This window comes from Nanorana parkeri, unplaced genomic scaffold, assembly GCF_000935625.1.
Source record: "Nanorana parkeri isolate BGI_ZX_2015 unplaced genomic scaffold, ASM93562v1 scaffold1355, whole genome shotgun sequence".
NCBI classification, from domain to species: Eukaryota; Metazoa; Chordata; class Amphibia; order Anura; family Dicroglossidae; genus Nanorana; species Nanorana parkeri.
In genome coordinates, this window is record NW_017307623.1 from 243153 (window position 1) to 270046 (window position 26894).

Genomic DNA, 26894 nt, shown 5'->3' on the forward strand with positions numbered 1-26894 from the left:
TTTTTTTTTTTTTTTTTTTAGCGGAAACAAAAATCAATAGCAAGCAGCAGCCCTAGACATAAATCAAATGTGTCTGTGATAAAAGTGTTTTTTACGACCTATTTGCCGATGTACAGGCAAGGAAGATAGAGGAGAAATAAGTGTAGAGAAAGTAGAAGCTGAACTCTAGCTTAGCTCAATCAGTATTCTTTTGTTTTTTTTATTTTATTACAATGAAATTGCAGTAAGCCTATCCTTTGACAACCACAAATGCACTGACTACTGAACAGATTCTTGTATCGCCTATCAAGGTGACAATAATGTATAATCTTTAACACTGTTGGGCTTTGGATGGCTATACAAGGTCCAATTCAAAAGTGATGACTGGTAGAGGTTTAAGCCATGTGTGGCTTCCCTAGAGGGTGATAAAGAGTGTTTCTGACTGTCAGAAGCACACGTTATCACTTGCAGAGGTTTTACAACAGATGTCTCACCGTCATTAAGTGTCAGGGAGACATCTTTCTATCTGAGCCCATCTTTTTAATACGGCAAAGAGTGAACTGTACACTGTGGTAACCCATAGCCAGTCAGAGCTAAAAACTGATTGTCTGGTGCAGGTCCTGGACTTTGAACGTTACCAATGATGCCCTGCAATGTTTTACTAAACACATTCAATATATATCATGGCTAGAACATGCACCATGGAAGGGTTAATATGAGACAATGGCCTCAAACAAAATGCAACACTGACAGAGTAGGTTGATAATAGAAGAGGCAGAATATAATTCAGACTAGAATCTTCACATAATAGAATGCCAACATAAATCTGTCTCAAAGCTACAATTCTTTATTAGGAGACGTGCTTTGCTAAGGAGCTAGAAAAACCATAGTTCACATAAAATTATTTCATTACTATAATTATTATCAAAATTATATAACTCTGCATGATCCAAAGTTAGTTTATCTTATAACACTGTTTGACGATGGCAGTTGTGTCACGTAATTTTTTGTATGTCACAGTCTTTTTGCATAAGCTCTTTGAGGTTCCTAAATTAGCTTTGGGCTCTGCAAGGCTCATGTTCAAAATGAAGCGTTATCTGGTAGCAAAGCAAAAGGCCAAAACCACATTACATCCTTAATTAAAACTGACTACTTGTAACAACCTCTATAGGGAAACACAGAACACCAGCAATTTGGATGAATTCCGTTGCATCCCATTCAAAGCACAATAAAGGCTTTTTTATTAAGCAAACACATGAAATGACTAGAAGGTCTTTCTGATATTGAAGGGGTATTCTCTGTGGCCATTTTGTATTCTAAGCAGATGACAATGACATTTAAAGCAAACCCTCTAAAACCAACAGCAAAAATCACCATAGAAACGACCATGGAGAGCAGCTGGCAGGCAACCATCTTTAAAATCCAGACATTTTTACTTTTATTTATAATTTTATCTATTAAATAGACTAATTGAACCGTTATATTTAAGGCAACGGTCAAAGTTTGCTTTTCAGTTTGTATTATTTTCATAAACAAAATCTCTATCTACATCCAAATAAACAAGTGTAAAAGGCCTGATGAGACCTACATGAGGGACATACAAGGGGTACCATTTAAACAAACAAGAGGCTGGCCAGAGTTACAAATTTCCTCCCCCAAACACTACCTTGGGCGAGTTATCATGCAAGCCTGGGCTTATAATGCTACTGCACAGAACAGCCATAATTACTTGAGGTTTACTCCATCCAAGACTAAGGACCCCTCACCGACACCTCTGGAAGAGAAGAGGAAAGACCTGTGATGTCATGTGCCCGGCCCGAAAACTGCAGGATTTAAGGTGCAGGGAAAGGGCATGCAATAGCTGGACTTGGGGTTTAAGTAAAATGTATTCCTCTTTTTCAAGGTAAATCAGCCTGTGTTTAGCAATAAGTAAATATATTATAAGCCGTAATTTGAAATGTAAAAAGAAAAAAAAAGGTTGGGGGAGGTAAGAGTATGTAGGAGACTACACTGATGTTAACATCATATTATTAGGCTGTTAAAAACTCTTTAAAAAATTACTTTAAAATGATCATCTGCTGCACAGTTAATAAATGTTTTGTATTACGATGTTTGTTAAAGGCTTAAACATTTATCACAAAGAGCATTTAATGTAGAAATGAACCAGGCATTTGTACATCAGCAGCTTCGCTCGTACATACACTGATGATACACATCACAGTGAAATGGCTCTTGAAAGCAGCCATATTATTAATCCAATAAGAGATATTTTGCTGCACTTTTTCTCTCGCTTTTTTTTTATGCTTCACTCAAAAATAATAAGCTTTAATAATAGTACATTTTAACAGAAAGCTTTGCTCAATTTATACTCCGGTTACAATGGATGGCTTTTTGGCTCCATAATAAAATCACAACATTCATTTCCTGCCATTTAAAAGTGAATTAATATTGCAAATGCTTTGTTTTTACAAATGGTATAGCCAAAAAAACCAGAGTACGGGCAAAATGCTGAAAATGGAATGTGCAATTTATATGGCCTCAGGCTAAAAGCTGTTCCTACTTTAAGAGCATTTGCTCCAATTATTTTATCATTTGCTCCAGGCCTTTGTTGTCCTTGGAAAAAAAAGTGCCCCTGAATTCTTAATTTCTAAAGCATAGTGTGAATATTAAAGCAAGTAATATCAGATGTCACATCTTAATCCCAGGCCTTTCTAATCAAAAAGGTAACGTTGTCTAATGCTCTCATTTAGATAACCTTTTAAAAACCAGTTGGAGACATTAAATACTGAATAAATGGGTGAGAGTATTTGCATGTATGGCTCAGCATTTCTGCTGAGTTCACCGTGCAGTGCCACAGCCTTTGGTGAAAGAAAGACAAAATACACTCCAACCAACCTTGAAAATTAAGCCTTGAATTGCATTCAGGGAGTGCAGCCTATCTGCTTAGCAATTTTTCATCTAGGGATATTTGTAGCGCACCAGTCCTCCCAGTCTCTCCGTGATCTGAGAATCCTTGCTTGTGATATAGGAGAGAAATTCCAGAACACAACCACTGCACGCTCCGTGCAAGGTCTTGCATACTATATAGTAGGGAGGAATACTAGGAAGTGTCTCACAGTCTCCAAATCCAATTTACACCTGCTTTGGAAACCTGCACACTGAATCTAATACAAGAACAACAAAGTTTACACATTGCATGCTTCAACAAGCACACACACTTCAACTATCCCTGTGAGGTGCTCTCTGGAATCTGGCTATAGGAGATCACATCCAACTCAATCTAAGGTACCCAAGAGTAAAATTTCTGTTGCGGTGATGAATATCAATGGTTTTGTTTGTTGGATAGGCCTCCGATTTGTTTTACATCCTTCCTGGAATTATTTGTCAATTACTGCAGTAGTTTCTGATATTCTTCTCTGCCAGTCAGTAACTGGAACCCTTGATTAAGCCACAATCCATTACGCATCAGCAACTTCTCAAATCAGACTGCATTGTTATTCTGTTAGGAATCATTCGTATTTGGGGTTAAAGTTTGAACCGCCCCATGAAAACTGGAAACACCTCATTTCTTTTCTACTTCCTGGGTTATAGTGCATTTTAGTGGATATATTATGTAGCCAGCAATACCACTAATTATGAAATTACTCCAAAAGGATTGTGACTGATTCAACTAAGCATATTCAAAATTGTACCCAGTGTATATTTCTGTCCCGATATTTTTGGAAAGGGGGAGCTAGATACCCAGACATAGGATAACTAGCGCTCTCAGCATTTTATTGTGCTCAAACCACTTCTGCCTTACATGAAAGAACATGGACATCTAGACAAAACTAAACAGCACTATTCATCTGCTAATATTTAAAGTGTTATTAAACCCTCCATAAAAAAAGAAATTATAAACATCAGTATACACCTGCACCTAATGTGTTTGATGTATGCCTCCTGTCATCTGTCTGTAATTTCCATCTCAAATCACCCTAACCAATTCTGTGCTTTTTAAGGTGTCTGTTTCCTTGCAGGTTCAAAAATCAAGAGATCACGCTGCACTCCTTACCGAAAAGAAAAGATCCGTGTGGCCGGGTGGGTGCTTGTAGTTACCACGGATGGCACCGTGATAGAATCAGAAAGAGAAATAACGTCACCAGCACTCCAAAATGTAATCAAGCAATAGTCCATTTATTGGCACATTGCATTTGAATGGCAATGTGCCAATAAATGGACTATTGCTTGATTACATTTTGGAGTGCTGGTGACGTTATTTCTCTTTGTTTCCTTGCAGGTTCCCCTGAAACCACCCTTATAAGCACGTTCCCAGTGCTGTGATGCTACATCCACAGGCAGCTCTGAACCCCATGCTTCCCCCCAGCCCTTCATACAGGTAGCTTATTCCTCAGCTCCTCCTCCCATCTCCTCCTTCCGGATACTCCATCATGCACAGATAGCAATCAGTCTCTGGGAGAATACCCAAGCTCCTTCTCTAGAGATTGCTTCACAGTTAGGTAAAGGGAACAAATAAAATTCTATACTGGTCAAGCATGCACTGTGTGTTATTGGTGCAAAGTGTGATGATGGCACAGGTAGCCCCGGCATGTGTAGTCATAGGGCTTCTTGTGATGTTCTCAGTGTGCGCCCTACCAACCAGAAGCTCAGGGATGCAGCACTGGGGGATAAGGATCCAGTTGTTCTTAATTTAAAAAGTGCCCGAGAATTTTTTTTTTTTTAAATAACATTCTGGTATAGATATGTAAAACAGACAGGAATACTTTTATACTACTATACTACTTTAAAGACTTTATTCACAAGTCTGTATGGTGCCATGTTACAATTTGACAGTATTAGATGCAATAAACAAATCCACTGAAAATAAACAATAGGAATCAACAGTTAAACCAGGAGCTAGCTAAAACATACCATTTGCATGTATGTAACTTTAATATTTATTGACTTAGATGCTCAGTAAGTAAATATTCTATGACATGGTTTGCCTGCCCACTTATTTGTGTGTCTGCCCGTTTTGTTTAGCGTTGAAATGCTAAGTCAAAAGGAAAAGCTACTGAATCATCAGCTAAAACAGAAGCACAGGGGCACAATCTGTTTCTGGCTATGCCTTTTTATAAGGTCCCCATGGAAGGGAAGTAATATTACATTTTAATATGTCTTCATTTGATCGTTATTATGGTACCTCCCAGGAGACTAAGCTGCTGCATATATCTTGGCTGATTTTGGCCTATCAAGACAGTAACATTGAGCTAATCAGATAGAACTGTGAGCTGGCTGGCTTTTTGCATCTACACATACTTCCACTGTTGGCTGGAAGCAAAAAAAATGATATATAAAAGTAATCCTCTGCTCTTGTGCTTGGTCGGTGCATTGTAGATGGCTTCAGATGGTGAATGTGTTTTCTAATTACCGTCTACCTATAATGTAGTCTTCCTTACATTCTGTTCACGCTATACAGTAATTTAATCATAGCGCGAGATGAATTACTTGGGAGTTTTAAAGCCTAGTTAAACGAATATTCATTCCTCCAGTCATATCCGTTTGGGCTTTGCAAGAGAAGGAAGACAAGTGTAATAAGCATCTCTACTGTTCTCAGTAAAATAGAAAAAAAAAATACTGAAAGCCTTTGGAATCAAGCATTAATAAGAATCAATCCTTATTGCAAGCTGTACTTGATCTAATGTCCGCTTCACAGGATTATGAAGCTCACAGCTCTTTTATCAAAGAAAAGCCTTTGGTGGCAAGACCATGCAAGCATGTTCAGGCTGTTCTCATTTGTCTGTGTGCCTTACAATACACGCCGCTGGATTTTGTGTCTTTTTTTGTTCCCTTTAATTAGTGACCGATGCAACCCATCCAGTGCAGCCTGCTGTAATTCTATTTTTTATATACATAACAGGAAACTTTGACTCCCTACATGGTAGAAGAGGGGCACAGAAACGCAAATCTCATATGACAGTTTTTGGTAAATGGTGGAACATTAAACCACCTAATAGTTCTATCTCTCTTAGGGTGTCGGTGCTGAGATCTCTATGCTTTTATTGCCAGGCCTGAATACTTTCGATAGCCATTATTGAGAGGTCACTCATTCCCTGTTAGATTTATTTTATATCATACACATTCAACCGTGAACATCAGCATTGTAAGGGGAGAAGACTCCAGGGTGAGCAGAAATAAAGTCAAGAGTTTTGATGGGATCTTACTGCTGAGACTGAAAAAAAAAAGCCAGTGTGTAAGTCGGCCCATACACTTCACTTATAACCGAAATGTCATTAGTGGGCAGGCAGACCAATTAAAGAGGAAATCCAGGAGAATAAAATGCCAGTCAGAGATAGGTGCTGCCTATATGTAAAAATGGTTCCCTTTCTATAAAGCCAGCCACTGGCCAGTATAAAGTATTTTATTATATAAAACGGGGAAAGTAGAAAACTCACGCTATAAATATAACTGCCTGTCTCAATATATGCTCATACAGTTGTGCTATACAACATTGATACATAAAATAATTTGTTATATTAATTTTGTATTAAAGTAGGGGAGATTAAAAAGTGCATTTTTTTGCCATCTGTATCTCATTAAGAAAAATTCCCTCCACTTCCTGTCTCATCATTCCAAAATTAGGAAAATCCCCCTCTTAGATAGCTGTCGCAGGAACAAGTGTCCCCATTCCTGTTACACTGGTGATCAGGAAAATTAGTGAGTGAATCTCCCCAACAGTGACACAAACAGCAATAAAAACTTGACAGTGGTTCTATCCCCTCACCACTGTATCCAAATATCATTTTTTTTAATTAGAGTGAGGATTAGTCAGAACCTCTAATTTCTATTGCAGTCTGTGTACTCTTCTGTCATGCTGACACCAGGGCCAAAAATGAAGACTTACCAAATGGTCTTATTTTCTGCTAAAAAAATGCTTTTGTTTTTGCCTCTGCCCCCATTAGAGAGATATCCCACCACTTCCTGCCCTGGGATGCCATGTAATCAGGATAGGAAGTGAAGATAAGTCTGATAGACTAACCCTTCCTCACTTTATAATGGGTTTCTTAAAAAACAAAAACACAGGTTGCTACATGAGTGTAACACAAGTTAAGCTTTTTCACCAATTATTAATTTATATGTGATGATGGGATTTTTATTTTACAATTGCCTGGAAAGCTTTAACATTTATATACACTGGCTCCTTTAATCCCAGTATGTGGTCATTTTAAATGAAGCTTCTATCAGAACCGTGAACCTATCGCTGGTTTAATAAGTAGAAGTGCCCCATTACATACACTTGGTTTCTACATTTTCACTAATAGATGCTGAAAATCCTTACTGGTTGAGTTCTGCATATTAAATTCTCATGCCAGCTCTTCTAGTGAAACCAAGCTTCAGATTTAGCAGCCTGTGTGGTGCACAGTACTACTAATGAGGAAGAAAAAGACATTTACTTTACATCAGCTTCAGAAGCAAAGAAAAAAAGGCCATCCGTTTACAGTCAATCAAGTAACTGCGGGTCATAATCCAAAGACTCAGCACACATTAGGTTCTGGGAAGAAATTACTTTTCGAACTAAAGCACCCAGAAATTCTGTTTAATCAGGCAAACAAATATAATACTACAAACTCATCATTACATTGCACTGTAAATCATGCACATGGAATACAAGTATTAATGTACAAAGGTATTAGGCTGGCTCCAACACAGAAACTGTGCCTTTCCGCTAGTTACATTCCTAACCAGTTTACATATTTGGCTTTACTTCAAATGTACCTTCCCTCAGGCTTAAGCTCAGCAAAGGTAGTGACGTCTTTGTACAAGTACACTCAGTGCCTCTGTATGCAGTTTGCATCAATAAAGGGTCACAACGTGGGCCTCGGCCGTTCCTGTGCTTCACCCCCCTGCAACCTATAGAGCTCTTAAACTGACCATGTGAAACATCCTTGTTGTATCAGGCCATGCTTGCACATGATGTTACAGTGGACACCCATGACACCTTCTTTGTTAATTGCACTGGGATACCTTACACATGTTTTTGTGCTTGAGTAGACTTTGATGACCCATGTTGACAGCAAGGGCCCTCAGAAGTCTCTACAGTGACAAAATGTTTGACAGCCCAGATTCCCCAAGCAGCCAACCTACAACACATCCAGGCTCACAGGCCTGAAAACTGCAGAGCCCATTGCACAGAAGACAGTTACATCTCTGTGCATGCTTACATGGTTACAGAATCCAAGTACAATACAACATTGTACAAAAAGAAACTCTGCTAGTAATTGAAGATTTTTTTTTCTGGTCAGAACATAGGCCACCACATTGAATGTTTACCCCTATTCCTATTCTGCCATTGATCATTAAATGTCTTCATGAACATGAATGCTCTTCACTTCCTGTTCCTGATAATGGAAAGAAAAAAAATATTACTGTAATGTTTCAGCAAAAGGTCAAATTGTGAAGTTTTATCTCCCTGGGTGCAGTGGTATCCCTGTACCCAGAAAAAAGCATAGTAGGAGTTTATCAATATTCTATAGTGCTACCTTTTCATCAATCCATGAACTGTAATCTGAGCTATATTTAGCAGTCGGATTTCCAACTCCTCCTTTTTCCCCACTTTAACCATTTATGAAAGCAACCATGAGCACCAATATAATTTCTCATGTATTGGTCTTTCAGTAGCTACCAGGAACACTTTAAACCTAAGTGTCTTGATTTAATGAGCACAGATTTCACAGGCCACAGCTGTCTTTGTAAAGCACAGTTCATTGCCATCCTTGCCGATAGCAAAGAAAGAGAGTGACAAAGACACAAGTACCTTCCCAGGCCAGAGCCCAATACGCAGGCATTTTCTCAAGAAGATCAAATAGTCCTGCCAGTATTAAATTGTCTCTCTTCTGCTGCACTCATGGCAGAGGAGGGAGGTGTTTTCTTGATTTAAGCACACGCAATATTCGGCCGAGAGATTGTGAACAACCAGCGGAGAGTCCACTAGTTACAGGGATCTAATGTTCAATATGACTCATGCGATATATCTTGGCAGCCTCAATGTATATTTCTAAAACATGTATGTATGTATGTATGTATGTAAGTAAATGAACATGTTTTGAAATTACAACAAAGGTAACACTACAACTCAGTAACATTTTAAAATGATACTTACATTTCCTATAGAGCCAACTCCATCTTATCAGCCATTTTTATTAACAAGAGGTCATCTAAAGTGTATTACAGTAGGATAACCAATTAAGTCTGCCATACAGGGCTCAAATTTTGGCAAATTCATGCTAAATAAGCCTAATTTCGAAACATGCATGGCCCTGTTGGCACCACTCAGCTTTCTAAAAGAAGATTTTAAATGTAATCTTTTCAGATACATATTCAGATATTAAGGCAACTGTGGAATTCAAGAACCAACAGTTCAGCACTGTGGATGGGGGAATCAACCGAATTAAAATCTACTTGTGTATTGCTAGCCTAAGAAAATAAGCTTTGTGTATGAAGAAGTCTCTCCACTCAAAGACCATTTTTTTTAAACGTATTTCTGTTGATTATATCCTGAAACATTTACATATAAATCTGTAGCTGTCATTAGTTGTTCTTTTATGTAACCCAAGTTGTAATGTTGATTTAAAAGCTCTTTAAAAGCAAACCGGAGAAGGCAAAGCACCTAACAGTTCAAGAGGCAACCCGATTAGAATAAAGAAATAAATAAATAACAATTTTAATTGCTTAAAATCTAGACTTTATAGTGCATTCCTTCAAGCCCAACTAAATCAGTGCTGAAATATTATTTTTATTGCCCAACTATGCACTAATTTGCTGTCTAACTTGAACCTTTCAAGCTCCGTAGGGCATTCCGAACAATATCGGCTGCACTAAATTAGAATTTATATTTACTTTTATGTTCTTGGCCTTTCTAGAGTGAGACTGGAGGGCTTCTGTTAAAATGATGGGACTAATGATAAAAGGAGCAATTAACAGTAATTTGCAGAAGAGGAAAATGCAGAGGACTGTGAATGAAATGGACAACAAATGGAAGGCACAAAAGGTGTAAAGAGCTTCGAAAATGGTGAAAGGGGTTTATGACTTCCAAATGACATATACCATAATATGTGGGGGTCAATGGGCTACATAAATTAAGCCATGCTCTCCCATGATAGACTTCCCCACAGTGCAATTACTGTAATAAAATAACTAAAATATTTTGGTGTAAACAAGCTGTCCACGGATTAGTGCGAAATGATCAGCCAAATTCACTGTCTAACAAAGGGTGCTGGTATAGGAAGACACACACACACACACATACACTCTGCTGGCACTAATTGCATGCAATGATATTAATGACCTAGTAATTGCGTTACAAGTGGCACTGAAGTGGAAAACATCATTTGGAGGCAGAGTTCATCTCTTGGTGGTGAGATTTCGCCACTCGCTGAGTTAATGCCAACTGACAGTTTGGAATATAACACTATGAACTAAAAAAAAAACCTTAATTCTCATTGTATAATAGCTCCAAAGGATGCGACGCCATATAATTTGACAGAGGACAACCTAGTGGTAAGACCAATAAATGGCACTGTTGCCCTCCCAATGAACTCAGTTCATTGGAGGGGAGCCGTTTCATTCAATAGACAATCTAAAGCAATTTTCTACATGCTTTGACTAATGAAAAATAACTTGATTTTTACATCAAAGCAGCAGTGAATGTGGATTACAGATAAATACAAAATAGGTCTGGGTTGAAAAGGAATGGAGGTCTATTAGATTAAGTAAAAATTAGAAACTGTATTGCAGTGTGTTTTCTGAGAGGTGCTACTTTCAGGTGAAACTTCAGCAATTTTTTTTTTTTTTAAGTTTGGACGGAGTGGGGAACAGACCTTCTATCAGCATTTCATAGCTGTCGGTGTCCCACCTCGGGAGATTTCACCTTACTTTCAGTCACAACATGGCACTGCTATTAAGCGTATTTTCCATATATTCCTGGAGAATTTACCTGAACCTAGTGTCAATAATAACCTCATGAATATAGTCCACATGAGTACATAGACAAGGAAGAAACTGGGGGCACAGCTAACACCAACAAGAAGGAAGTAAGAGAAGTCTGGGACTTGAATTAAGGGAAATCCCCAAAACAATCTGCTAAAAAAAAATCTAAAACTCCATCCTAAATAATTAAAGTCAGCACATTTTAATTTAATTTTGGAGACACTCAGGAAGATTAAATACTTAAATCAAGTTAATAATACTGTTCATAACCCTGTTGGGGGGATTTCACCTCACTTCCTGTCCCTGTGACAAAAGATAAAATGAGGGGAGTGGTTGCCACCAGGACGTGAGGTCCTGCCAGGAAGTGAGGGAAATCTCACCAGTGGGGTGACAGGCCCCAAGTGGCTGCAGTTCCACTAAGCTATGTCTGGATACAGTAAAATGTAATGGTTTAATCTAACTACTTGTAAAAATACTGCACTAATTATGTGTTACCATAAAATTATTTTAAAAGAAAAAACAACTATTACCCAACCTCAGCTAATCCTGTTTGTCTCCTGCCCCTTCTGCCACATTTATCCTAGGCTGAAAACAATATATGCAATTTTTGTCTTCAAATTGCATTACTTGCAAGGCAGCCACTGCATACACATTCTCGTTACTCCACACCCAAGCCCCTGCTCAATCAATTAGAACCAGCAATTCCATCAACAATATATTATCTGTTTAAATGAATAAGCCAATAAATTATTCCAAACTTGATAGAATGCCATAATACTGGAGAAGAACATCAATGCTCTCAACCAACCTTTATAGAGCCTCAGAACTTTGTTATTATGTTTCAATACTGTCTAGTTTAATATGGTTGTGTTCCTGTCTATATTTGATAATTCTATCACTGAATGTACCTGAGCGTTCTTGCAATAGATTGCACATTCAGACATCTGTCGCAGCTGTTCACACCTTTTAGAACTCTTTTTGCTAAATTTACATAGCAGCAGCTGAACTAGGACAACGACTGATCACGGTAAAGAATGTCATTACTGTAAATACCCAACAAAAGGGTAAACATAATAAGATTCATGTGCTTAGTCACATTTCTTTGGTCACAAGTTTCACTTTCATATCTTCATTATCAACATTTCAAGTGTTCATGGTGGATTTCCACTTAAGCTATCAATAGCTGTAAATTATATGTCATTTTTTTCGAGGGAACACTAACAAGAATAGGCACAATTGTGTACATTCTAAGAGCTGCTTTTTCTCAACAGCGATCATTTTCACCTGTGACTAGCTGCAGAAGCTTCCATTCTGTGTTTGCACTTAAGGCATTGTTTTGGAGACCTGGAACTTTTAAAGCAGGCATAGAGAACTGGCCTAAAATGCTGCAGAACTGGAGAGCTGCTATGAAAAGAATCATAAAAATAAAGGAGCGTTGGCATAATAGCTTTTCACTAGTACAGAAACGTATTTTTTCTTTTCAGCATTTCCAGTGATGATTTTATATTCCCATTGAAATAAACTACCATCCTGTCCCCAGCATGTAAGGGCTCTTAATGTAAAAATATTGCAATCGACTACATAGCAAAAATACAATTCAGTTCAAAATATCTCAAGTGTTGTCAAGGTATGGTGGCTGTAATTGCCCGATAGAAATAAAAGTTTCTTTGTGCAAGTAATTAGCTTTACGTACTTTTACATTTACTAGTGGAGCTCATGCCAACACAAGATTAGGTACTTGTATTATTACACACATAAAAAATGGTAGTTGTAAAGAAGAACAAATAGAAATGGTAGGGTCCATCCTGTCTTAAAGTCGTGGCTTACTAGAAACCTTAATGTCTAACTACAGCCAAAACTTTGTTTCAGATAGAGTGGGGAACCACTGGAACAGGTCTCAATTTTAGTCTGTCAATTTGTTCTATTTTGTTATTGACACCGAGAAAGAAGATGATAGGAAATCCAAAGTATTATGGTTGCATCCAGAACATAAATAGTGGGATTTCCTCAAATTGGAACACCTGTTTCTGTGACAACTAAGAGAGATTTCCCTCAATCTGGATAGATTTTTTTCTCATGTTTTATTTCCGGGATAGAAAGAAGGGAAATCTCCCAAATAGGATAGACTGCAAAAAAGAACCAGACAGGGCTTCTTGTCATTCATTGCTGCATCACAAAAGTTTGGGCTTTATTTAGTTTTTAGGTTGCAAGTACATTAGCAGATTATCTTCCAAGAAAGCTCTTTTTTAAGAGTACGAGCCATACAAAATTCTGTATATTTGATGGCCTGATCTGCTCATATTCCGGCACCTTTATATTGTATGGGCTGATGCTATTTCATATTTCTATATAGTGCAGTACTTTAAATACCCCAAGCCCTTCCTGCCAAACACTGGCAGACAGTAGCACCTTAAAACTGTGCTCCATGTCTTTGGTGCTGCCTAATCAGGAATGGGCTATGGGGTTTTCAGTTATTTCAGTTCAATCCTTGTTTGGGGACTTTTTGGAATTCTGTAGAACAGTGCCATTTTAGATTTAATAAGACTCCAAAAAGGATTATACAATTAATCTCTCTAGTAATTTTGTATGACTAAAACGTATCCAAGCTAACTGCATTCCACGCTAGGTCAATTCATGCGACTGGATAGGGAATTAGATTGTTTGCACTGAGGCAAGAGGGCAATTAATTAAGAGAGTTAGATGAAAACTCAAAGGGAATAAAGAAAGACTGGACAGAACATTTAGGAAAACCTCCTTATTTGAGTGTGTGCATGTCAGAATAAATGATCATCTCAGTGTAAGCTGAACTAATGAGGTCTGCATGCAAGCTGGAGGTTTTTCAGTTGAATGTTTCCCGAGGCACTCCTTTACCCACTTCACAGGTCATAAAAGATGTTAGGAAGCCGAAAAATGATTATATTTCATGATAGTCTGGGCAGTACTTTTTGAAAAAAGCGGAGCAACTGGGCTTTGAGGTCTGAGGTAATGAAAGTGTGTCTCTTGCTCCATAAGCTTTGATCAGCTCTCGGACTGCAAACCCATTTAATGCAGCTAAAAAGCTGGGGACATAATGTATATTTCATAGTATTACATGGTATTCACTTCACTTCAGCCTGCATTGGGACCCCAAGGTTAATCTATTTTCAATATGAAAACACTTCTGACTTTTAAAAAGGGGGATTAGGCTGATATATACCGATATATTGTCCGTCTCAGATCAGGTATCCAATAGACATTAGAGGACATTGCAGAAGTAAAACATACATTTTATTCTATACAAGGCATCCTTTCATAAAGTAGGATTGACATGTGTTATAAATAAAATGAGGCATACTTACATATAATGTAGTAGTCCTTGTTCTTCTGGAATTCCAGTCCCCAGAGATTCGGACTGAACTCCTGAAACTTGATGGTAAACTTTACATCTTGGTCTGGCTTAGCACAGTTCAGCAAAGGTGTTTTGTCTTTTATTGTGCAGCTATCAGCTTGTTCCTTATCCACTAAGTAGACTTTATAATACTCATATTGGACAGTAGATTTGGAGTCCACTTTTGGGCAAATTATATCCAGTTTATCTCCTATTTGTGGATACAGTATCATCCCTTGACCAGGAAGGAATCTAAATAAAAAAAAATAGGGGAAAATAATTGTGAGAAGACAGAATACTATTATATAATTTGATACATTATAATAGAATCATGAAGAATTGATAATAGTTCTAGATTCCTTAGGACAATCCCACACACCAGTAATTCAGATGGGTGAGTCTTAATTCAAAAGTAAGTGCTCTTAGGTGTAAGTGGACCAATGAAGGTAGAGCCAGCATTGTCTATGAAATGAATCCAAGACTGTTTATAATTATTAATGTTGATAACAATAGAAGCACTAGTAGAAATAATAATAATTTCAGTCGTGCTTCTGGGCTTTAGTTGATTTGGCTATAAGCAATCTGAATTAAAATAACTATAAATAAAAAAAGAAAACTTAAAACATTTCTGGCAATATTAACTAAGCTTTATCACAGGCCTTAAATATCCAAGTTAAAAGAGTTTTGTATTTACAGGTCAGCAAAAGAGCTTTTATTTTTAAAGATCAAAAGTCATGCGTTCAACATTCGTCACCTTCACAGCTCTGTTTATAAGCAGGCTGAGAATGAGTTCATGTATCTATTTAAAAACTGTAAAATCATCTCCTTAACGCATGGATTGGCATTATCAGCAAAATTGTATATGACTCAAGAGCACTGCAAGGGAAGCAGGAGTCTGCAAAGCATCCAATACTGACCAAGAAAAAAAAAAAAAAAGACTGCCACAACTTAACATGTTTTTGGTATGTCCAAATCGTTAAGCTAGCATAAATAAAGCAAATCCAAAAACATAATAGAAGCTGAAATACTACATCAGAGCAGGTTATTTTTTCGGAGTAAAAACTCCACTTGAAAATCAGTAATCTTCTAAAAGCCGTACAATGTTAACATTACACAACAAGCAGGTCTTGGCTACACAAATGAAACCGCAGGCCCCATCAAGCAATACAGCATCATCCCCAAATATAGCTTAGCCTTTCTGTACATATATTGCTTGCGGCAGAATGCCTGTGGGAAATAGAAACAAGAGCATTCTAATCAACATCCTTTGCGGAGCTGAAACATTAAACATTGCACTTAGAAATCCCTACTCATTTGTACGCAGCTAAGCCTGCGGGCTCATTAAAATATTAAAGACTGAGAACAAAGTCCTTAGCCAGGAATCCCTTCCTAGTAAGACTCAAGAAGGCCACCAGGTAAGTTTATTAATTGCTAAATCAATTCTCATGTCAGCAGACTGACACTGGATTTGGCCTAGCAGCTGAATGCCAGGCCCCAGCTTATTTGATCTTCTAACTTTATAGTTACTGCTTTTGTTGGTTAACATTATGGGTAATCAAAGCCAAGGAAGAGCCTTGCTTATTTCCCTGCAGCTATTATCTGTAATCATACAGCTAGCATATCACTTATCTCGGTGCCGGAGTAATGCGATGCCACAGCCTTTTCACTTGGGGTTACACACATATCATGAAATGTTTCCTTGCTAGCATATACAATAGCACCTGTGCTTATCTGCCCCCACACACAATATACATACATTATATACAGGGCTCGAAAAATCCACTCGTCCACTCGTCTGTGACGAGTGGACGGTGGAGCCCGACGAGCAGCTTTCTGGCCGGCCGTTGTAATTACACGGCAGGCCGGGAGCTTAACACACTCAAGCGATCGAGCGATTTGTAATACCGTACATGATTCCAGCACTGCAGGGCTCCAGCACCAACCAGTGTGCTTCCCCCAAATGTGAGTAATACAGATCCGCAATAGATATTAGTGTGCTAGTAACAAATCCAAGCCAATAATCAAATAAAAAACTAGTAACAAAAATCTTCCTAACACTTTATATGTGCATTTAACACATTATACATGTTATTTACCTGTAAACTTGTACCTGCTCTGAGTCTACTGGGGTTGCTGACATCAGTAAACATTTTATAGAATTGAAAACCCATCCAAAAGCCTGGAGACTGCTGTTGAGCACCGCCATCTTGGTTATGATGTCAGCAACCCTAGTAGACCCAGAGCTGTCACTCAATTGACCCTCTATTATATCCCCTTACTACTACCCCATTTGCTACAAAAAAAGTTATGGAGGGAGGTGCCAGCGCACCATTATTCCAAACTTCCAGATTTCATTTTTTATTCATTTGCAATCAAAATTATTTTCTGGGAGGCTATGACATGCAAGGAGGGAGGGAGCTGTCCTAGGGAACTGACTCTTCCTAGTAGTCAAGTTTTCTATTAAGTTCAATGGCATACTGCAAAGGAATAAATATTTAATGGAAAAAAAAAAACACCGCAGGTAAGCATTTTAAATACTTGTTTTTCTACTGCATTTTGTCTCTTTAATTTTCGCATTTTTTATTTTTTCACATTTGCCTGGTTTCCTAAACTGCAAAATTATCCACAGATCTATATGTAAAAAAATTCAGGAAGTGCTGAATTGGACTCTCCTGATTTTATCAACCCTTTGTCCAATAGAAGCCGTAATTATAAGAAATCCACAACCATTAATCCCTCCACCCTTTTTGTCAGTTTACAGCAGTGAAATGAAAGCATAATTGCTGATTTGGTGGCTATGGGTTGCTGCACGTCACTGATATACTGTATGCCCATAGGCATTTATATACCAGTACGAAACAGGATGTACAACATCCAGGAGACAAAAGCACCAAATTCTAAATAAAATAATCTTTTATTGCTCCCACTGCTCTCTACTGATGAAATCGGATTAGTTTCTAAGGGTTTCTGTTTATCCTTGTTCTTTCACATGCTGTTATATAAACCCCTAGATGTAAAATATTTAGCTATGTATTTAAAAACCAACAGTAATGGAACATTATGAAACTTAGAGAACTATGAGATGATTGAAAATCTCTCAGCCTCATAGTTCGAGCCGACGTGTGACAATGAAACTGTCACATGTCGGCTCAATAGATCGGGAAGTGAGCAGACACATACCGTCACTCGTTCACTTCTCAATCCTGTCCCTGCAGAGAGCCGTGGGGCTGTCACTCACGGCTCCCTGCAGGGATTCCCCCCCTCCCCAGGCCGCTCCTCCAGCGCTGACTGGCGGAACGGACGGGGGCGGGTACAGCTGGCTCTGCCTCTAGATAGGCAGAGCCAGCTGTCACTCACGCAGCTGGGTGGATCTCAACAGTAATGTTGGGATCCGTCCCTGCTGCGGCGGTCTCCGTATACCACGAGCTGAGCTTGTTTTTCCTCGTCATTGCGGTCAAATCTGACCGCCAATTAGACCCTACTAACCAATAGATAATCGGACATTCTGAAAACAAATTTTCAGATTAAATTCTACTGGTGTATGGCCAGCTTTACAGTTAGAGCTTAGGGGGTCTGCTGACTCACTGAAAACAGTGGGCTCTTTTTGTGGATGATATCACAGGAAGAGGGGAGCTGGAGAGATTGTAGTAAAATACAGAAAGCCCACTAGTGGCTTACCTACACATTTCTGTTTAATGCAGTAAAAAAAAAAAATGTGGAACAGCAAGCGTATAAAAATATGTAAAAGTCATCAAAAATTATTCTGTCTGCTCTGGATAAGGGCCTACCCTTGACCCATTGCACAGGCCCACAATGGCACCCCCCCCCCGCTAAAAGAAAAAGCTGACACTTTGTAAAGAGGGTGCTGGGCATTATGGGGATCCCTTCTTTAGCATTTCCAACCTCATGTTCCTGTATTTCACTGCATAACACAAAAAGAATCTATTTAGCAATTCTTATTCATGAAACAGCAACAAAAGCGAGGGTGCGGCAACAAGCAGACACTCCTGTCTGGTGACAAATGTATAGCGAGCTGATTTAATATTGTTTATAAACCAAGACAATAGAATCATTAGATGAATAAACTGTGCAATAGGAAAATAAACTATAGCAATTCATTAAAAAGGAAAACTAGCTGACGCTATTTGTACTGTTCATACAGAAAACAATAGATATGTCTTTCTAGAAATATTATCATAAATGCTGGGGGGGGGTTTTTGGATACTGTTTACATATAACTAAATAGAGCACTGTATTTATCATGATGACAAGTAGCTTTAATGGACTATGTCAGCGATTTAATTAATTCAACAAACTTTTTCTCCTCTTCTCAAAAGCTTTTTTCCTCCAGCTTTGAAAAAATTAAAGGGAAACTGATATATTTTTAGTAAGTACCCCTTTTAAAGCTCAACTCCAGGCAAAGTTGCATTTCTAGGGGTGGGGACTGGTGAACCTGCACTGCAGTCAGTGCTTGTGCCGACTAGTTCCCTTGCGGTAATGTTGGGACCTGAGGGGACCCCATCACTGGACGGCAATTAGTAAAGGTCTGTCATCCAGGTACCTTCAGGTAAGCGGAGCAGGCAAACACAGCAATAATGACTTATAATATTTGCGCACTTAAAACATACCAGACTTTTCCTTTATTTGTCTAAAAATGTTTGCAAACATATGAAAATAAAAAGATAAATAATTTGTTCAATCAGGCAGTTTATAGAAGATACTTGACAGCGATCAAGAAAGCAGAAGAGAACGAGGTAGAAAAGGAACCAGTTCAGCAAGTATTTCTGTGGCGTGTTGAAGCACATTACTCTATAGTCTGAAGTTAAATACAGTACAATTGAATGCTTTCTTATTTACTAAATAGTAAATTATGCTGACATAGCTAGAGGGGGCTGTTCTTACCCTTGGTGACCTCATGTTCTAGTTAACAAAGCACCTTAAAGGATAGGTATAGCTTTACTCAATTCTTAATCAATTCCCCACCTTTTACTCACAATTGCTGTTGAAGTAACAATAATATTACATTTCACAGTACAAGCCTGCACATTTGAAACTTCAATCATGGTTCCTCTTTTGATGTTTTTTTTTTTTCAACTGTGGTTTCCGAGTCACAGATATCATAGAAACGACTATCTTATTAGATGGCATCATTTGCAAATATATTAGAATAATAATGTTATAATCCTAGTATTATTAGCTGAATCCATAGGGTATATATCGCAATACAATGGAGAAGTATCCATTGCAAACAAACAATTGAGCAAGCACTCGCTTTGTGTTGGAACTACATTCCTGAGAAGGAGTTGAAGAGAACCTGTGGAAAACAAGCCAAATAGACTAAAAGCTGTAGTAGACAGCACATGTCATCAGCTTGTATTTCTTTTTTGTTCCACAATGTACCCATCCAGCACCACCCGGAGCATCGTCCAATAGTGGGGAAAGGCATGCCACAATGTAATGGCTGACTTATCAGCAGCAACGGTCAATTACATGTGGGGGCTTATCTGTTACTATGCAAATATGCACTTGGACAGAAAGTGGTTATAGGGGGTTTCAGGAGGGTTCCAGGCAGGGCTTGAGGAACAAGAGAAACAGGTAGGAGCTTGCAGTTTATACTGTCAGTAATCAGCTACAGCATTTGTCTGTTTCCCACAAATTCGCTTTGGGTGTGAGTAACACCAATGAGCAATGATATAAAATGTAAGTCAGTCATATCCAATAAAGTGATGCAAAGAGCAGTGGATGATGTATAAACTGCCAAAAACAGCAACCAATCAGATATGCCTGGTTTCTATAGGTTATATTTTCACTGTGCATGATGCAGTTTTTGTAACAATCCATCTTTTGAAAGTTCTGTAAACTTTGTGAGGAAGTGGAACATGCAACAGCACAATCAGATTCTACTACTGGAGTCAGATCACTTAACAGACGGTTTCTGACTGGTTGCTATGGGTTACTGAATGTTGTCCTTTACCTGTGTATTACTGAATAAGCATGTGAAATAAAAGCATTGCCTTCTTATAACAGAAGGTATTTATTTACACATCCTCACTTCCATCATACAACCCCAAAACAAGGATCGCAGAATCTCTGCTAAAGGGTACGTTTGTGTAGTCATGCAAATCATTATTTTTTTGCCACTTTTATCCATCTGCGCTTTCAGAACCGCTGGTGTACACCACAGATATAGCCCTCATTTTACAGAGCCAGTATTATTAACTTTCAGACCCCAGGTCTGCGCATTCCTGTGCGCTTGCACACACAGTTTAACTAGAAAAAGATGGTAACCGCATACATTTATAACCAGCCTTTGTAGCAGGGTGTACATGGGAAGGCTTACAACAATACTGAAGGTTTGTGCAACTAAAACCTCTGCTTTTAACAAATACTGTTAGACAGGGTAATTTGTTTTGTTGCAGGCTAGCTGGCAGGTGTGCTGGGGACTTTTTGTGTCTTGCACACACAGTTTGCCGCGCAGCCTCATTGATCAATGGGGTTACATCCGCGCTGTAATCGCTAAAAAAAGGTACATTTTTCCAGCTGCGATTGCACGGGCGGAATCGCGTCGGGAAACCGTGCAATCTGCCTGGCGCAACGGGAGTGTCATTAGAAAATAATGGCACCACCAGCGTGATCAGCGATGGTGTGTGATTCCGTGAGGCCAATTGTGAACCTGGTCTCAGGCTTCTTAGCCCTCAACAGTGCGAGATATATATATATACTGGTTGTATGGTATAGAGTTTGTGTGTCCAGAGGAACAGCATAGCCATCAAGGTAACGGTAAGGCAGCACAAAGGGAACCAACAATTCCACCTTTAATATACTGTGAGATACAGCATTACCTTCTTACCAGGTATTTACAATTATCACTTCCATCATAAAACCCACAAACAAGGAGCTTAGCCTGCAACATAAAGTGTGACACATGTGCACAGTGCTAGAATTCTTTCATGTATTTCATAGGTTACATTGCCATTAACACTGCTCACCCATTTATTGGCCATGTGCATAGAAGTGTCAAAAGTTTTGTGTTACTTCTAGCAGTCAAGTACATTCTCCCTTTCTTCCATACTGTACTGGAAACATGAAAGGAGCAGCCTAATTAATTGCTATGGGCATAAAGAACAGTTATCTCTGTAGGCACTCACTGACAACACAATCCAACATGTCTTTGGCAGCATACAGGCCATTTGGTGTTTTGTAAGGAAAACAGATCACCAATCATCAATGCCTGTCTTAGAACCTTCTGAAAGGCTTCCTGTAGTTTTCAAAGTCCAGCTGGCACCTGTTTAACAACTGGCTGTGTATGCACATCATAAATCATGGCATAGGTCTGAATTACAGTAGGACAGAGCAAGTCATTTGGCTTCACCAAGTTGTCTAATCTAAAAAGCTGATCATTAATCCACATCATAAGATACTTTGACGTGCCCTATCAATTTATTCTGCAGGTAACCTACACCTGTACAGTCAGATTGCCGGCAGCAAAGCTCCAAACCACAGACTGCGACAGAGGGTGGGTCTGTCTTGCTATGTGAAGGCGAGGCGTTAGACAAACAGTGAAGAAGCCAGTAAAATATTTCAAGGCAACTGAGAAGTTTGAGTGATGTCATTTCTATTTTTTTTTCTTAATTGATCTGAAAATGCAAATTACATATTTGGATTACTCAAGAGAATAAAGGAATATTTATCTGCCGTTTACTGCTTCTGACAGATTGTATGACAGTCAATCACAAATGCATATAAGATGCACAATTAGTAAATTGGATGCTGCCACGTGCAAGTCTTTTTTAGCTTTGGTACGGAAGTGTTTTTCATCAGATTCAACCCAACGAGTCTACTGGTGTTTATGAATACCTTTTACATATAAAACTTGCTTCATCCCTGCCTGCATAAAGCCTATCTGGGGGCGGGGGTTAAAAACTCCCCTTGCAGTCGGGCTGCTCATTTAGATCTAGGGTGCTGAGGACTTTTACTTAACTTATCCCTACTCCCGCTGGCTTCAACACCAGCACCTGCAGATTCTAGCCCCCTACACGCCAAAGAACAATGCCCAGCTGATGTCATCACATATAATACTAATCTTGTCTACATGATAGAACTGGCAGCATGCTGCATAGTGCCAAGTAAACAAAAAAAAAACCTGTTGTGATATTTAGTCTATTATTTATTATATATTCTTTCCTTTTAGGATCTCCCATTTACACACAACATCTGCTTTTCTACATAATAGCTGTGTTGTTCTGTCGTACTGCATTAACCAGGTTTTTACCATACAGTACTTTTAGGTACTTTTCCATTTTTAGAACAGTTACTATTGTTCATTTTTTTAAGACCTGTCCTATTTTAATTTCTTTTCATTTATAGGTTTATGGAAACAAAGTGGTTTTGCCATGAAAGAATATAGAATTCTGTTCAATCCTGTTGCTGCTGATGGGCGAGTTCCAGGCTGTGCCTCTAGGGCAGAAGGAGTTAATACATATTCTAAAAAAGAGTAAGGACATTTTAAAAGACCCATAAACAGGTCAACCTATGGTGGTCTACACAGGTTTAGGGTTGCTTGTAGGCAAATGCATTTTCCTGTCCATTATTAGCTGGATTAGGTATCAATCTTGAGTCTGTAGGGACCTGTAAATTGTTGGACTGCAAGTGACACTAAACCTAGTAGTTAAATTTTAAAAAGGCATTTAAGTACCTTAATTTAACGAAAATGAAGAGTTGTGTATCACTCAGCTGTAGATCCTCAAAGCATCTCTGAATTGGTGCTGACACTGCCCTTCCTTCTGGAGGGTGACTACTTTTGTTCCCCGTGGTCCCTGTGTGTGTTGTAAAGTAGCCACCACTCCAAGCTCATTCCTGTGATGAACTACAATCTCAGTACAAATTAATGAACTAAACTTGAGATTGTAGTCCATCACAAGAGCGAGTTTGGAGTGGTGGCTACTTTACAACATACACAGGGACCATGGGAAACAAAAGTAGCCACCCTCCAGAAAGAAGGACAGTGTCAGCATGAATTCAGAGATGATTTGATGATCTACAGCCAAGTGATACACAAATAAGTGTATACTACATTTGTGTTAATAGTTAAGGTACAGTGATATTTATTTTACCATATGGAAATCAATTTGTTAAAAATACAGATATACGCTACTCTTTTTCACAGTAGCCAATCAGAAGACTAGTTGCTTACAGTGTGGAGTCTAATAAGAGCTGACTTCTTATTGGTTGCTAGGGATTGCTACTGCCTGCAACAGCCCTTAGTGCATTTTATTAACTACAGCCATTGTTTTTGTTTTTTTTTTGTTTGTTTCAGTCGGTTATCTTCACCTTTTTTCCACCACTGGAAATGGAGTAAATTCAAAATCGGAAGGAGGTATGGTTTAAAAATAGCCAAATAGGTTTATTTTGTATCTGCTATTATCCGCTGAACAATCCTGCATTGTTAGGCCGCAGCCTTTACGGGCCAAAGAGAGACGATGACCTCTGCAAAGCCCCAGGATCAGAAACAAAATGAATCTCCTCTGTAATATGTATTGCTATGCCCTGCAATCTGCTCTCAGCATGCTAACATTTTTGTTCTTGAAACATAATAAAAACAAAGATGGAATTTGTAGACAAAACATGAAAAGGTGTGTTAAAATATTCATTTTCTGACAGGCAAATAGATAGCGTTTTATTAAAGGGAAAATGTCTGCTAGCAGGCCCACTGAAAAGTGTATAAACACTGGCAACATATGAATTCCATCTAGTACACACAGCTGCCGGCCCCATTGTCCATTCATGAAGCACTCAAAACATATGTAAACATTCAGGAGGTTCATGGATGCCACATATAATCATAGAAACTTTTTGAACATTAAATGTAAGAAAAAAATGACATTGTTAAATAAAAAAAAGTGTGAAATATTTGATACAATATCCATCAATACAACAAGTTCTTGCAGTAGTCACTCATTCATTTTAAAGGAATGGGAAAGTATAGAACAGTGAGAACATATTTTAATTAATTATTGCAGTATTGACCATAAGGGCATTTTGTGTCAATTTCTTAACTTGCAACCTTGCCTTTTTTTCTATATTAAAGGGGAACTCTGGGGGAAATTATTATTAACCCTTGCAGTGGGGCTACAGCCACACTGCAAGGGCTAGGTGCTTGTTTTGGTCTAGGGAGGAAAATAAAGTGATACTCACCTGATCCTTGGAGGTGGCACTTAACTCATGAAGTGTGGGGGTTAGCAGAACTTCACCTTATTCACTAAGCTAAGGAAAATTGTACTTTCAAAGTGAACAGCCTATTTGTCTTTGGTTAATTAACCCAATAGAGAAGCAGTAAAAAACACAACCATTGTACAGCAGTGTAAAGGAGGAAGTGGCCTGCATATTTCATGTGGAATTATGGTTGCCCTATTGTACATATACATTTAAACAGTATACATAGTAACATGCATAGTAAGGATTTGAAACATTAAAGAGATCCTGTCATGTCTCTATATAAATCAACCAACCAGTTTCTTGCAGTAAGAGGGATGATTATTCAGCACTCTGCAGCCTGTGTCTCCAGCCTTCCCTCCATTCCAGCACTGCAGCCTCTGTCAGTGTCTTTTGCATTACCCGTGTTCCCCAGCAAGCCTTGTGGTTCCTTCGATCCACCCTTTGTCACTACAGGACTCCGCAGTAAGAGTCAAAGGAAGGAGCCACAAGATGCGGTAGGGAACGCAGGTATCCGACACTCCCAGAAGTGTTAAAGGCTGAAGAGACTGACAGAGGTTGCAGCACTGTGATGGAGGCCAAGATGTGAAAGGACTGGGATTTAGATTCATGCCGAAAGGTCCTCCCAGCATAAGTTTCAAAATGCTTACAAGCATCCTTAAATGCTATTGCTGGCTCGTGGATTGGACAGACTAGCTGTTGAATTCCATTTTAATTTGTCCGATAGATAGATAGATAGATAGATAGATAGATAGATAGATAGATAGATAGATAGATAGATAGATAGATAGGATATTTAGTTTTTATTTGTAGTGTTATAAACCCTTATGACTCTTCAGACAGTAGCATCAGTTACTAAACTAATGACCAAATAACTTTAATTAGGTCACTAAGCACATACACAGAAAAACATTAAGGTTTTCTGAGTAGCAATAGTCAAGACCATGAACGCCAATCATGAAACGTTGAAAGCTGGCTAAGCTCCCAAATGGTAACGCAAAATGACATTTAATTGTGACTAGCCCAAAGAGAAATCTTGAACTGCACACTCCTACTGCTATTACATATTCGGTCTCCAAATCTATATGAATCTATGTTGGCTGAAGCTTTGTGCCAAGAATAGGCTCTTTTTTTTCCATTCTTACTTAGTGTCACTTTCAATAAAATGTAGATTTTGCAATATGTACGTTCACAGTGCTTCTCTATTCCCTTGAATTTTCCAATACTGCTCTCCAGCAGGCCTGCAAGATTTGTTTGAATACCCGTCTCCTTCATAATATCCCCTTCAGACTGCGGCGTGAGTTGTCTGGCCCACTGTAATGTGTCTGACATCATTTAGGCCAGAATATATGTAGTTTGTTGATACTTCTACAAATTAAAAGGCTTTTTCTTTTTTTTTTTCTTTTCAGGGAAAGAGCACATATTCATGACACGGATTGAAAAACGCATGGTTCGGCAGCCTGGGAAAGCTAACAAGGGAACCTAATATTTATACCATGCCTTAAATCAGCTGCTTTGTAATTAACAGTCATATCGCACAATGAAATACTGGGTGTTGGCCGTCACAGAAGAAAAATGTCTTGCATTTTGAAATCGATTCTCAAAAAGCTCAGGAAAGAAAACTGATGATTATCACATTGACAATAATGTTAATATTATCTAAAGATTAGTATACTTTGCTTGCACAGTGTGTTTCAAGCCACTGATAAGGCAGAAGAATGCATTTAGGCTGGCAATTAACTGAGTCAATGTGTGACTCACACTGTCTTAACAGGCAATCCTGTACACTTCTACCTTTTGCTAACTGGCAGATGTTACCAGGCAGTTAAGAAAAAAGTAATGTCACAGAGAGAATAAAGAGGCGTTCACAATAGCTAGGCAAATGCTTTACCTTCTGCTGTACATTTTGCATTATGTCATTGTGTGAATGATTATTATAGGTGTTCCCATTCATTATAGGATTCCAGCTGAATTGGAAATCCCTTGTCTGACCCTTTTGGAGCAGACCTACCCAAAGTTCTCTGATTTTGTGTACGCCAGAAACTGAAACCTGCAATGCTACTTTGTGTTGGTTAAAATTGATACCATGTTGCAACCTTTTCACCATTTTATCTGCAAGGGTAGACTTCATTCTAACAAGCACTGTAAACTGCAGAAAGGAAAGAAAGAGCTCTCAAAGTGCTTCTATTTCATTATAATGTTACTCAGTCACCCCATTGGGTCTGAATAGACAGACTTTAAGGTGGCCTTGGACATTACATGACAATCAACATGTGTGCACAGTCGCAACAGTGAAATATACAGTATTTACTTGTAACAAATATTAATTATAATATTCAGAACAGGGAGAGGAGAAAAGGCAGCAAGACAC

At 38.6% G+C, this 26894-nt stretch overlaps 1 protein-coding gene across 1 annotated transcript in view; it reads right to left on the reverse strand.

The window, feature by feature from the left end:
• Nucleotides 1–26894, reverse strand: part of EFNB2 (ephrin B2) — a 46759-nt gene that overhangs the window by 7905 nt on the left and 11960 nt on the right. Inside the window, exon 2 of the mRNA XM_018569558.1 lies at nucleotides 14283–14563. Coding sequence (XP_018425060.1) covers nucleotides 14283–14563 — 281 coding nt within the window. The remainder of the gene's footprint in view (nucleotides 1–14282; nucleotides 14564–26894) is intronic.